Source organism: Dicentrarchus labrax, unplaced genomic scaffold, assembly GCF_905237075.1.
Source record: "Dicentrarchus labrax unplaced genomic scaffold, dlabrax2021, whole genome shotgun sequence".
In the NCBI taxonomy this organism is placed as follows: domain Eukaryota; kingdom Metazoa; phylum Chordata; class Actinopteri; family Moronidae; genus Dicentrarchus; species Dicentrarchus labrax.
In genome coordinates, this window is record NW_026136708.1 from 6,448,253 (window position 1) to 6,462,101 (window position 13,849).

General features: G+C 39.8%; 1 protein-coding gene across 2 annotated transcripts; it reads left to right on the forward strand.

Moving 5' to 3' along the window:
• The first annotated feature begins 1,181 nt into the window (after positions 1-1,181).
• Positions 1,182-9,692, forward strand: snw1 (SNW domain containing 1). 2 transcript variants are annotated; one of them, XM_051408915.1, is made up of 14 exons: positions 1,182-1,283; positions 1,771-1,924; positions 2,126-2,287; positions 2,691-2,786; positions 3,801-3,907; positions 4,158-4,262; positions 4,883-4,952; positions 5,080-5,145; positions 5,375-5,491; positions 5,607-5,748; positions 6,394-6,496; positions 7,238-7,355; positions 7,858-8,021; positions 8,806-9,692. In XM_051408915.1, exons 1-14 carry the CDS (start codon positions 1,270-1,272, stop codon positions 8,996-8,998), a joined length of 1,611 nt encoding a protein of 536 aa, XP_051264875.1. In that variant the 5' UTR covers positions 1,182-1,269; the 3' UTR covers positions 8,999-9,692. The 2 variants fall into 2 exon arrangements, with proteins under 2 accessions (XP_051264875.1, XP_051264876.1); XM_051408916.1 differs by lacking the exon at positions 1,182-1,283 and having other exon boundaries at positions 1,739-1,924.
• The last annotated feature ends 4,157 nt before the right edge of the window (positions 9,693-13,849 follow it).

Here is a 13,849-nt window from a genome sequence, read left to right on the forward strand (position 1 = left end):
TATGCACACCCTAACCCTGAAAAATTACAAGCGTATGAACTATATAAAGCCATTAGTCTGCCACCTCTGTCAGCTGTCACCGAGTCAGACTGAGGCAATAAACGCACATCCAACTGAGTTTGAGATGTCTTACCGTCAAACAGCTGTTTGTTCCTACCCACTTTCTGTGCAAACTATCCACCACCTCAAAAAAAAATCCAGTGCTCTGACCAGATTGCTACATGCTAACATTTAATTATGCACTCTGAGGTGAAGGAGAGGTTTCCTTCTTTGGATATTGAACATTTTCCAACCGTTATTTTAGCGATAATTGCAGTTTATAGCACAAAATGAACTTAGAATGTCAGTCGCCCACTTAAGCTCTCAGTCATTCAGAGCAAAGATACAGTCAATGATTGAATACAAGGTGTTTTGATATTAGAAATGGCTAATGAAAGGCCTTTTTCACAGAAAAAATGTTGATTTGTCACGATGGTGATCTGCTTGTAATGAATGAAACAACTTGAAATGTCGATGAATAAATTATGAATGGATTATGAAATGAAATTTATAGAGTGTGTGTGTAAGCAAAGATTTGGATGAGTTTCTTGCTGATTGCACTCTGTTGCTCTGTCTGATATTTTACCAGACTCATCAGCCAGTCAGATGTGATTTAGCAGACTCTTCAATGAGATTCATCACTTCGCAGAGAAACTACATGCAGAGAAATCCAAACTGCTTTGTTCAATTACTTTTAAGCTTGTCAGGAGAGGCTAAAACTGAATATCATAGCAGTTTTTTTAAGAGATGTTACATTCCGACACAAAAACATTATGTACCACTGTAAGTTGGGAACCCCAACCCACCAAAAACACACTTTGGATCTTGACTTATAGGCAATTGAAGAAAGAATATTTTGGGGTTAAGTTAGAATCAAGTTGATGCAGACGTTAATGAGTTTTTTTGGTGGGAAATTACATTAATTTTCCCAGTATGATGACAGTGATCCTGACATCATACTGTCTATTCTATTGTATTCTATTTTCTTTCTCTTTGGCATCAGTTTGTCGCATATGTTTCATTACTAATGCAGACTTTTATATAAAACTTTAAATAAATAAATAAATAAATAAAACCGAAAAATATTCCCAAAACGAAAAATATCTTCAACAGTATTAATGTAGTAACCATCTAACCACAGACAAATGATGTAAAACGAACAGGAACTGGTCAAACCAAAGCTACTAACACCGCGCATGCCCAGTTCATTGCTAAGGAAGAAGGGGGAAAATGTCTCTAACGAGGTGAGTACCGCGACTAGGCCTTTTGTGTTTTTATTCCACGAAATTCGATCATATATCATTTCCACGTTATGTTGTACGGTGTAAAGATTACACCTACTACTTCGCATTGGTGTTTGTGTTCAGCCTGCTGTCTTTCCTTGTTTTGATCGAAGCTAATGGCTAATGGCTAGCCAACGCTAGCTGAAATTGTTTGTCGTAAGCTAACGTTAGCCAGCGTTAGCGGATTTAGCAGCACGCTGTCATCGCCACCGCGCAAGTTTATCAAATGTTTCCTGTTGGTGTGCTAGCTAAGGGCTTCAGTTTACTTCTCGGAAATGTTAACGATATGTAGCCTCACTGTTAGCTAGCCGGCTAGCAGCGTTAACACGTCCAAACAACGCAGTTACGTAAACCTACTCGGTGTCGCTGTCGGCTAATGCTAGCTAGGGCTTACAGCAGTTACCATACAAAACAATGAGACTCAAACCTGTATGTCTTTTGTGTCCAGCTTCTTACCGGCTCCGACCCAGCTGTCTCAGGACCAGCTGGAGGCAGAGGAGAGGCTTCGGGCCCAGAAGTCCTACTCCACCGCCCTGGTTTCGTCCCGCAGAGAGCCCCCTCCTTATGGACACAGAAAAGGCTGGGTGCCTCGATCACTTGAGGTAAATCCGTTTATTTCCTCATTTAATATATATTTAACCCCAAACATGATAAAACGGATAGGACGGGTTTTGTCATTTGTTTGGTGGTGCTTGGGGATTGTCTGTTGCACACTTTATGCCATTACTAACTGTAGAGGAGTCACTGCCATAGAGCAACATGTCCATCTTCTAATTTTTGCCGTCAAATCTGTGTTTCTGTAGGACTTTGGAGATGGAGGAGCTTTCCCAGAGATCCATGTGGCTCAGTTTCCTTTGGAGATGGGTAGGAAGAAGAAGACCTCCAATGCCCTGGCGGTGCAGGTGGATGCAGAAGGAAAGATCAAATATGATGCCATCGCCAGACAAGGACAGAACAAGGATAAGGTACACTGCTTCGACAGTCAGCAAGGGTGCTCTCAATAAACACTTAAAGTATCCATGCATGACTTGAAAAATATTAAGCGAGATGAAATTATAAGACTTGTCAAAATTATGTCAAAAGGACAATGAGTGGACATGCATTAAGATGAAAGACACCTGCACACGTCTTTGTATTCACTGTAAATAATGTCAGGGTCTTAGTCGGCTTCATACACAACACAACGACGCTTGGTTTAAATGCTAGAATTGCAGTCTTGTTAGTATAGTCTATAATGACAAAGCCAACAATTGATTTGTATGTGAATTTTAACATACAGTATACACACACACTGTACTATGATACACAATGTTCAAAAGTTTGCTTCATCTGTTATTTCTAAACCCTTCTCATCCTTCATTGTTGCAGGTTGTCTTCAGTAAGTACACAGACCTTCTTCCAAAGGAAGTTCTGAATGAAGACACCCCCGAACTACAGAAGCCTGATGAGGAGGCTGTAAAAGAGGTAAGCCATGCTGCGAAGTGCATGTATGCTCTTTATTATTATGCTGTTTTGTAATCCTTTTTCATGTAAGTGAAATTTTCACGGAATCAAGGAAATGTATTCATCATTATACAACATAAGGTTGTATAACCAAATGGATGTTTGTCGTTCCTTCATGCTACAGATAGAAAAAGAGAATAAAATTCATAGAATAACATAAAGGTTCAATAAAATACTGTAATTTTTATATATATATAAGTGTGTATGTATATATGTGTGTGTGTGTGTATATATATATATATATATATATATATATATATATATATATATATATATATACACACACTTATGCCATCAGAAAATAATTCTGTAAGGTATCTTTTGACTCTGCATCTGGTTGAATCTAAACAACAGCAACCAGGTAGTGATCATTATATAGGTTCATCTTCACATAAATAGAAACTGTGTCCATCCACTGCCTATTGAGTGTTTATCCAGGATGTTGATGGAGCAGGTCTTTGTAAAGATGTGGGTGGATTTGTCCAAAACCATCCTTAAGTCCAAGCTGGGCCAGCATGGCTCCTATCCAGTTCTCTTCTCTCTCCTCCTGGAGCGACAGCACCTGGTGTTAATGGGCTGGTCCCGTCTGTTGATATGGGTGGGTGGATGTTCCTCAAGGGCCGCTGCTCTTTAATCCAAAACCCACTCTTTCTTTTTCGATGTCTTTGAACATTTTGTCTCAGACCCCATCAGACATCATACAGGATGTTTTCAGCAACAAAGCTGGAAACAAAACCCACAATAAAACCAAAAAAAGTAGCAAGTTTTGAAGGAGCTATCCGGCACTGTGTCTACATGCACAGCCGTTGCCATGGTAATCAAAAGTATTTTTCTGTAACAAAGTAAATTGTTTAAACATTTTGTCACTATAATCCCAATCAGACAAATACTGTAATAACTTTTTATTCAGTTTTTACTTACACTTTACTGAGTTAGGTAAATCGGATAATCTGATCTCTTGTGTGTCCCCTGTAGCTGACAGAGAAGACCCGTGCTGCCCTGGACAAGCAGGTGTCTCAAAAGATCGCAGCTGCTATGCCCGTAAGAGCTGCCGACAAACAAGCTCCTGCACAGTACATCAGGTATGTATTCAAAGTCTTAGAATTTCAACACAATTTTAGTGCCTATAATGTTCATAGTTCATATAATGCTACATTGACAGCATGTGGGATTGAAGGCGGCGATGAGAAAGATCATAACATGCGATGTTATGAAACACTGAAGTACACAGTGTATATTAATTCAAATTGTCGTCTCTTTTTCAGCATTTGTGTGTGTGGGGTAAAGGTAAACGTTTTCCGCCTGGTGATATCCTCTTTTTCTCTCCCCAAGATACACCCCGTCCCAGCAGGGAGTGGCTTTTAACTCGGGGGCTAAACAGAGGGTGATCCGCATGGTGGAAATGCAGAAAGATCCGATGGAACCTCCACGTTTCAAGTAAGTAAACATGAGTCCAACACAGTAACTTAAAGGCATGTGTAAAGGCTCATTTGATAGATTTGGTTATACAGGGTATTTAATTTAATTAATAGAATTATTCTAATTCACTGTTTACTGTTGTTGTGAACACTGTTTATAAGCCATTTGAACTCATTAAGTCATTATTACATTTCCTCATGATATCTTGATGTATTTATTTTTCTGTGTGAAGAGTGCCCATTTGTAGTTTGTAAATCAGAATTGAGCATCTAGTAATAGCCAAAGGAAATCTAAGTGAGAATTAAGTACTAAGAAGCAGAAAGATTTAAAAGAAGCATTAAAAAAATTAAAATCCATCCCTTGAAAATAAAAATGTAATCAATATTTCTAGTAATAATTTCCCTGTTGATATATTTAATGTCTTGAATTGGCTCCATTATATAAATGTCTTGCTTTTGTAAGAGCCATTTTTGGCCAAAATATCAAACAACATTTAAAATGTTATAATTTGTTAATTAATTAAATATCCTTTTGAGTATTTTTATCTTGTGGAAACCAGGTAGTGTTGGACGTTGCAGTACCTGTATTTTGCTACTACCAGACGTAAATGTGATTGGTATATGGTTTGTATTTTTTAGGATTAACAAGAAGATTCCTCGGGGACCTCCGTCTCCCCCTGCCCCTGTCATGCATTCCCCAAGCAGAAAGGTACAGTATCCTGAAATGTTATAAAAGTTCTGCTTTTCAGTACTTTCATGCTATAAAATCAAAAAGACATTACTTGCATTGTCTAGAAAATCTCATGTTTGACAGTTTTCTCCCCCTTTTGTTGTAGATGACCGTCAAGGAGCAGCAGGAGTGGAAGATTCCTCCATGCATATCCAACTGGAAGAACGCTAAGGTAATGTGACACCAGAATTAATGGAACACTTTTTTTGTTTTGTTTTTCTGACATTTTGTGAGTAGGTCATGCAGTCATGATATGTTTTTCCAAGATTTTTGTTTTTGATATGTATTAGATTTTCCGGACACAAAATCTTGTTGTGGTAATTCCAGTTTAATTGCCCTACTGTCTTTTTTTCCTCCTTTTTTTCCCTCATTTCTCCCTCTCTGTGCTTAATATCTTTCAGGGCTACACCATTCCTCTTGACAAACGTCTGGCTGCTGATGGTCGGGGGCTGCAAACAGTTCACATCAATGAAAACTTTGCCAAGCTGGCTGAGGCGCTCTACATCGCTGATAGAAAGGTACTACACCATTGTCCCTGATTGATATGTGGTCCAGAATTGTACCATTGCCTAAAATACATACCTTCTTTACTCATATTTAAATGACATATTGAAATGCTGATTGTTTCCATAGGCCAGAGAGGCAGTGGAAATGAGAGCCCAGGTAGAGAAGAAGATGGCCCAGAAGGAGAAGGAAAAGAAGGAGGAGAAACTGAGGGAACTGGCCCAAATGGCCAGAGACCGCAGGGCAGGGATCAAAAGTCATGGGGACAAAGGTGAGTCTGTTCTTTGGTGTCTGTGCTGTTGCTAGTTCCAAATCTGGAACATGCATGGCATAAGTGATGACAACATTTTTCACCCTGCCAGGGTTGACAGGACCAGTAAGCTGTGAAATTATGTGTCTGCTTCCCTGCTGATAATTCACATATATTTTGAGAAGAAAAGTCAGTGTTGCATGTCCTGTTTTTGTACATAGTTTTTGTTTTGTTTTTGACTGTTTAGATATGTCACATAGAGTCACAATGTAAAATCGAAATAATTTTTGTTATAAATTCCAACATCTGTCAGCTGCGTTTTTGTTGTGCAAGTTTACTGACCACTGACAGTGTGTATCAAGCCTCTGCCTCACATTTCTTCCTGTCCTATACCATGTATTTCTTTTTTCCATTATCCCTAACATCACTTTCAATCCACCTTCACTTTTTCGCCTCTGTCTTCTCATTACTCTCTCCATCTTTCTCCCTCCCTACCCCCATGTTTCTTATCACCTCTGCACTTCCACTGCACCGTTTGAAATGATTTGTCTCCCACTCTTCTTCTCATGTGGTTTTATCCATGTAAAAAAAACATGTCCTTTTTGTTTCTTTGCACCCCCTTCTCCTTCTTTCCATCCATCCATCTCCACCCCACTCACGCTGCAGGTGGCGAGGACGGCGAGGCCAGAGAGCGTGACGAGATCCGCCATGAGAGAAGGAAAGAGAGACAGCACGACAGGAACATTTCCCGGGCTGCCCCTGATAAGAGGTGCTGGACACGCACTCCAAACAGACCGCATGTGAACTCGCCCACTTCTCATCTCAGTACATACACACACAGATGCACTGCTCACTGCTAAATCATTCATGGGCCTAGCAGTAATACTGAACAAACGCAGCAAGATCCAGCAGGCTTCTCAGACAGTAGTCCTTGTCTGCAATGATCCACAGAGTGTTGGCATGTGAGACGCATGATGTGTGTGTGTGTGTGTGTATGCACTGTCAGGTTGTCAATTGATGGAATTTTGGTTCCCTGGAGGAGTGCAGGAATTGAAATTCAGAGGAGAGCTCATTACAATCACAATTCCAGCTGTCAGGAAGCGGAAACCTTGTTATCTTAAAATTACCTTTGACTTAACTTTGAAATGTCTGCTGAAGGACAGTCGAGATGTTAAAAGTCACCAAGAACTTCATAAAAACACATATTTCATCATAAATGTAATGCTTAAAGCTTCAGTCAACATTGAATTGAAGTTGCTGTATATTATACCCATAAGCATACATAAATGTAAGCCAGTATCTTATTATATATTATCTAACATGTCAGTGAAATACAATTCCATTATCATTTAAGAATTTTAATGCTGCAGCACTAAACATGTTTTTTTTTATTGTAGAAATGTAATATCATTAATGGAACTAGGTTTTAGCAGGTATTTTGCCAATTTTTTCATGTGTGTGTTGTTGCTGTAAATCCTTGCTAAACTTCAGACAATGTTCTCTGTTCCAGGTCGAAGCTGCAGAGAGACCAGGACAGGGACATCAGCGAGCTCATCGCTCTGGGCGTGCCCAACCCACGTTCCGCCAGTGAGGCCCAATATGACCAAAGACTCTTCAATCAAAGCAAGGTTAGATATGCCATACGTATTTAACTACATCAATATAGACTTGGATGATTTGTGTTGACTAGACAAAAATAGAAACCTGTAGATAGACTGAATAATCAGGTCTGCAAACATGTGGTAACATTTCCATAAGGCCCTCTAACATCTGTTCCAGTGTCCGTTAAAAAGGTTTAGTTTCACCTCCAGTGTTGGGATGAAGCTGTACAGTCTCCAGTGGTGTGTGTTTTGTTGGAATAGGGATGGGATTGAAAGCCTCAGTTGCATAACAGACTTGATAGAACGATGGGCTTTTCATAAAAATAAACTGAGTAATTTGATACCCAAATACCAACAAGAAAGACTTCCTAATCCACATGACAAATTTGTTTTTCTCGGATTCAAAATGGAAGCAAAAGCCAGGTCAAAGATTTGTTTGCAGCCAGAAGCTCTCCTAGATTTAGCTACTACCTTGTTGTGCGCTTGTATATTGTTCTATTTAGTTACTGTTCCTTTTGTCTCTCTCCAGGGTATGGATAGTGGTTTTGCTGGTGGTGAAGATGAGACATACAACGTGTACGACCAGCCGTTCCGTGGCGGCAGAGACATGGCATCAAACATCTACCGGCCCAGCAAGAATATAGACAAGGACACCTACACAGATGACTTCGACACACTCATGCAAAACAACAGGTACTACGTTTTTGTGTTTGTTTGTCTTCAACATATTTTACAATTATTGTACAGAGTGGCTTTTAAATATTTACACTATAATATCCCAGTCTTGATACAGTAGTTCAGTAAAAGAAAAAAACACATAATACTTCACTAGTTTCTGAAAATACATGACACATAACACATGAATATGGGTAGGATTAGGCTCACTTTTCCATTTTGTATGGTGGACATTGTCGTCTTGGTGGCATATGTCTTTAATTTATGAGTAACCTGCTACTAACAGGGCTGCTGAAGTTTTAACCTTCTCAGTTATAATTACAGAAAATAACAATAAAGGCCTGAATCTTTTTGAGGTCACTCTGGCTTTATTTTGAGGCACGAAGGCAAGCGCGCACATGATGTCCCAGCAGGAGTCCTTGTCCTTGGGGCAGCAGTGCCACACTCCACTAGCCGAGCATAGCCTGTCCCATATGTTTAGTCACCAGCTTGTCATTGTCCTCTAGGAATGTTTGGCTGGCTGCAGGGTGTTACACCGCTGTGTGAAACACAGGAAAAAAATCTTTGACTTAAGTAAATTCCCTGAGACATAAAAACATATGTTCCATGGACTACCCTGATATTTTGAATCCAGTCCTGTGACTCTTCACATAGAAAAATAGTTTTCCAGTTTCCTGCTTTGAGGATACCTGAAGGACAAAAAAACAAGCACAAAAAAAGATTGTCAGTGAACACGGTTTAATGAAAATCAGTGGAAAAACTCACTGCACTCTCCAATGATTTTTTTTCTGTCCACCATCAGGTTTGTTCCAGACAAAGAGTTCTCAGGTGCCGACCACGGGCAGAGACGGGAAGGGCCAGTCCAGTTTGAGGAGGATCCCTTCGGTCTGGACAAGTTCTTGGAGGAGGCCAAGCAGCACGGCGGCTCCAAGAGGCCTTCCACCAGCGGCCGCTCAAAGGACGACTACCACGACAAGAAACGCAGGAAGGAGTGAGTGCGACCGGGTACAGAGTCCATGTAGGGCAGCTGCTAGCATGTTAGAGGACGGGGAGGCGGTCTGCACCCTCTCAGTGGGTGAGAGGTGTTTTAATATACTCAAGTCTCTATCAGGAACGATCTGTCAGATTTTTCTCTTCATTCAGTGTGAGGAAAAGGCAAAAGATTGTGAATTCTTTTATTATTATTTTTCTAATTGTTTCACATATTCAGAATATGTTGAGCATTCGGTCAGCATATTCACTCATGTCATTTAGCATGACATGAGTGAACACGTTGCTTGTAACGCAAGTGGAGCTATAGTGAAAACTGTGTGAGATCAGGCTCTGCATCTGAAAATGTCTCTCAGTACAGGGCAACAAATATCTCAAATGTGGACTGTAAAATTTGGTGATATTTGGCCCTTGAAATGTGTAGATTTTAGTTATTGCTTTTTTTTAACATACAAAGTAAACCCAGCAGGAACTGTTCATGTTCACATTTTTCCTCATTTGTTCGTCACCTTCCCCCTTTTTGAGTTTTTGTCAACTGTGTTTTATTTAAGCCTACGGTCTATTTGTGAGCACAGTCGAAACCAGTATTTGATGGCAGATATGTACAGCAGTATAAACTTATCAGTAGGATGTAAAGCAGGCCAGCTTTATAATTCTTGTACATTACTATCAATGGAATAAATTTCATACAGTGTGTAATTGGTATTCCTCTGTGTTTCTTATTGAGTAAACATTTATTTGTGGTATGTACAAATTTGGAAATGAGACAATGATTTCTCTGTTAGCTTTTTTCAGTCCAGTTCAGAGCTGCTTAATCTAAAGTTGTACAACATAGTAGAAAGTCCATTAGTTGTGTAATTGTTATAGTTTGCTTGGAGTAGATTCCCCTTATTTTAATCATTTCAGAGTAATACATCCCATTTACATAGATGATTAAATGCCCAAAATGTATTTAGAGGAGCCATCTATTACAAAGTGTGAGGAGTGACATTTTTACCAGAAAAAGACTCTGCGATTTATGCGATGATTAAAAGAAAACTGGTTCCATTAATTACAATTAATTATGACTTATGCAGTCTGACAGTTTTATTTTCCCGGGCTTCGGAAAATAATCAACGTGTTATTACACAGCCCAGCAGACTCGCAAATCTCTGCACGGTGCCATCTTTCACTCATGCCTGAACAGGGCTCAGACAGTTGTTATATGCACATGATTTATGCTTTCTTCAATCAGCAGTGTTTGTAGTTATGGCTTCCTGTATTAGTGCGGTTTTCTGGACATGTATGCTCTGTTTTATTGCTTGTGTTTTACCGACAAGAAAAATGATAGCCTTGTGACTGAAATAATACATAGAGGACCTCGAAATCAGTGAGAATCTAAGCCAAATTAAGTTTTATTTTATTGGGATATCCAAAATGGAAAATGTAGTTGGCAAATTTTCTGCATGTGCTGCAGTTGCTCATCTTGATTAGAATTTTAATGTTTGCCAGAATCTCAATGAGATTTCAGAGGACAGTGTACAAATGTGGCAGTTAACTTTAGTTATATAAGTTTATATCCTATTAAACATTTTATCTGTGGAGTACTTTTAGACTATTACAATTGTGAAAATGAAAATGTTGCTATTGCCAACTTATAGAGCTTTAATCCTTAAGGTTTTGTTTCTGTTGATTTGGCCACAAGTATTGCTTACTGGTGTGGTAATATAATTTACTGGTTTTTGAAAAGCCTGTTTATCAAAAACTCCCTTTGAGCTGCTACTCTGTCAGAAATACAACGGAAGAGGAGAAATCGCACAAATGTTTGTTTCCTATTCAAAATGCCTCGATCACCATTTGAACGCTGTTCAAATCCACAGCACACACTGGAATGCAAACTGTTACATAGTGGGATAACTAATGAGTGTAAACACATTTAATGAGTATTGCAGAAAAATGCCAGCTATAAATTGTGTCAAATTGCTTTAATGTTAAAATTGTATGACTTTAAATTCCTTCTGTGACACTTCTGGGACCCTCTGCCAACTGAGAAACCAGGCTAAAACACATTAAAACCTTACTCAATTACAGCAGTCTAACTCTGATGTGATTGAGCACTGACCTATACTCGTGTGGTGAGGAGCTGACATGCTCAAAAATTATCCAATTCCTTGCAAGCGTTGGGGAAAGGCTGTCCCTTCTCTGCTCTGCACCTGAGGAAACAGGCTGAAGAACACAAAACAATGACTCCATGGTAGGAGAATGCCTCTGATGTAATTTAACACTGACGTTTATCATGTCAAGAGGCCAATCTATTTTTAATTGCTACCCAGATCCTGGACGTATTTCTTTTCTTATTATTGTTCTATTATCTGTACAGTCGTGACTCTTCTCTTTTACATACTGTACTTTAATAAAAGCTTGAAACAATGACGTGAAAGGGGAATGTGATTGAACGTGTGTATCCTACCCCTCTGCCACTCTACCAGTGTGAGGTGATTTAAGGACATGAGGGGTTTATTGTGAGAGCCTGGTATGAGTGTCAGTGTGAAGAAATCAATCTGACATGTACCAGCTTAGTGTGACTGACTCATGAGGGGAATAATGGCTGTTAGGTGGTTTTGGAGGCACGTTTATGAACAAAAATCAAGGCCTTCCAACTTCAAAGTCAACACAATCAATTCAAGATTTTTATCCGGCACAGTTCTTCCTCAAAACAACAGAAAATGCACTCCCCACAGCCTGCGTTTGTGCTTGAAGTGTTAAGGACAGCTTGATAATGGGTCTCCACTCTGCTCTTGTCTGCCTTTATGAATGTGCACAGAGGAAGATGAATGAGATTCTTATTCATGAAGGTAAGAGGAAATTGGTTCCTTGGCACAGCTTTTGTGTGCTGTTTGATGTAAACGGTGGACATATTGTGTTGGGCCATAATGGAATCCTCAGGTTGCAGACAGAGGCCATGATGGATAGCTCCTTATCTTTGCTCCACAAGGAAACAAACCCAGAAATAATAAACAATATTGAGTTGTTGCAGTGCATCTTTCCACTCGTTGGACTTTGGACTGGAAGGGGGATAGCTTAATTTGTTTTGTGATGCCTTTCGTGATATTTCACCCACCTTCCTCCCCTCAGTGGCAGCAAAGCATTAAGTTTGGTGATAAATGTCCGCACTGATCCTGTTGACCCGTCGAAGACAGTGGCCAGAGAGAGATCTTATCTCACTCCATGAGATTTGCTCTTCTCTTCCAGTATTGAAGGCTGCAGCTGTGGCAGAGGCAGCCTTTTTGTTTGGTTGAAGAAACACACCCACATCCATGGGAAACAATGGTCCTATTTCCTCTCCGCCTGTGACACTGTTCTTCATCCATATGAACAGATGAGTCATTTTAGGAATAACAAGACTGAATCACAAGCACAAAAAGGCTGAAATGAAAAAGCAGGGGTTTGTCCTAAGTTGTCAGAAACAAAGTTTGTGTTCTGACATCACGAATTGGGCTGTGGCCAGAAAGTTCTTTTAAAAGCTTATCTTTAAGGTGTACTATTCAAACTGTTTATAGAAACAATGGTTTAAAGGTCCAGTGTGTAACATTTAGGAGAATCTGTTGGCAGAATATAATTAAATAATATAATTAGTGTATAATCACCTGAATATAGAAATTGTGTTATTGTTAACTGAAAAATTGTAGTTACAGATGCCACTGTTTGCCTTCCATGGAGTCCGCCATGTTACTACAGTAGCCCAGAAGGGAGAAGCCAAACACTGGCACTAGATAGAGGCTTTCATGTATTTCGCGGCCACCGTAATTTCTCCTTCGCACTTAGAAGGGGAGGGTGAAGCAAGGGAGTTGCAATCTGCAACTACACCACTAAATCCTACACACTGTACCTTTTAAATTACATGTAAGATGAAAGGGCGGACAACCCACTGAGAATTATCAGATTCCTTCAGCTGTACAGAGCATTTTAGTGTCTTTTTAGCTAATTTTTTTTGGTTTTATGGTCTGCAACTTTATGTTTGGAGGGGCATTAAACTCTGATAAACCCACTGTACTTTACCTGTCCAGCATCAAATGGCAGATCCGTGAAGTTAGCAACTAGCTAGTAAACATCGAGGAGCAATTGGCAGCTAAAGTTTGTGGAAATCAAAACAGAAGCTGGAAGAAGAGTGTTGGCCTCCACATAAATGCTAATGTTTCTCCCTGTCATGTCAGCTGGAATCAGTGTTGTTTTGCCAGGATTAATTAATTACTGCTGCTGTATCATGTATTATATAAAACATTAATGTAGTCTTTAATTGCTGGGAAATGCTGAACATGCAGGATTTAAAAACATGACTGACATTATGTTCCAGCTGTGTAAGATTCTAATTAAAACACTTGCAGATTTTCTTTTGGGCCTAGTCGGACTTAGAACTATGTAGTTATTTATATATGCACTGTCACTCTAATTCATATTGTGAATTCATAGTATGAATACCGTGTACAAAGCCACAGAGTCTGTAAATTGAATCTGTCAAACTACCATTCACCACTAGCACACACCTGAGCAACCTGCCTTTCCTGTGTCACTCACTCACTTTCTTATCATTAGTTCCTCATCTGTGCATATTTAGGCCGGAATTCACTCATCATTATACAAGCAGTCTAGAGTCAGACAGAGTCTACTGCTCACTGGAAAATGGTCTACCTGTCAATCTGTCTGTCCTTGTCTGCCTTACCTGAATCCAGGAGAGCAGAATTCATCCTCTCCTCAGTGGCTCCCTCTGTGGGTAATCTATTATGGCAGGAGGACTTAGACAGGCGTAACAATCTCTAATGGTTGTGTCAGTCAGAAAGCAGCCTACCACACACGCCGGCGGCAGGGCCCGCCCAACC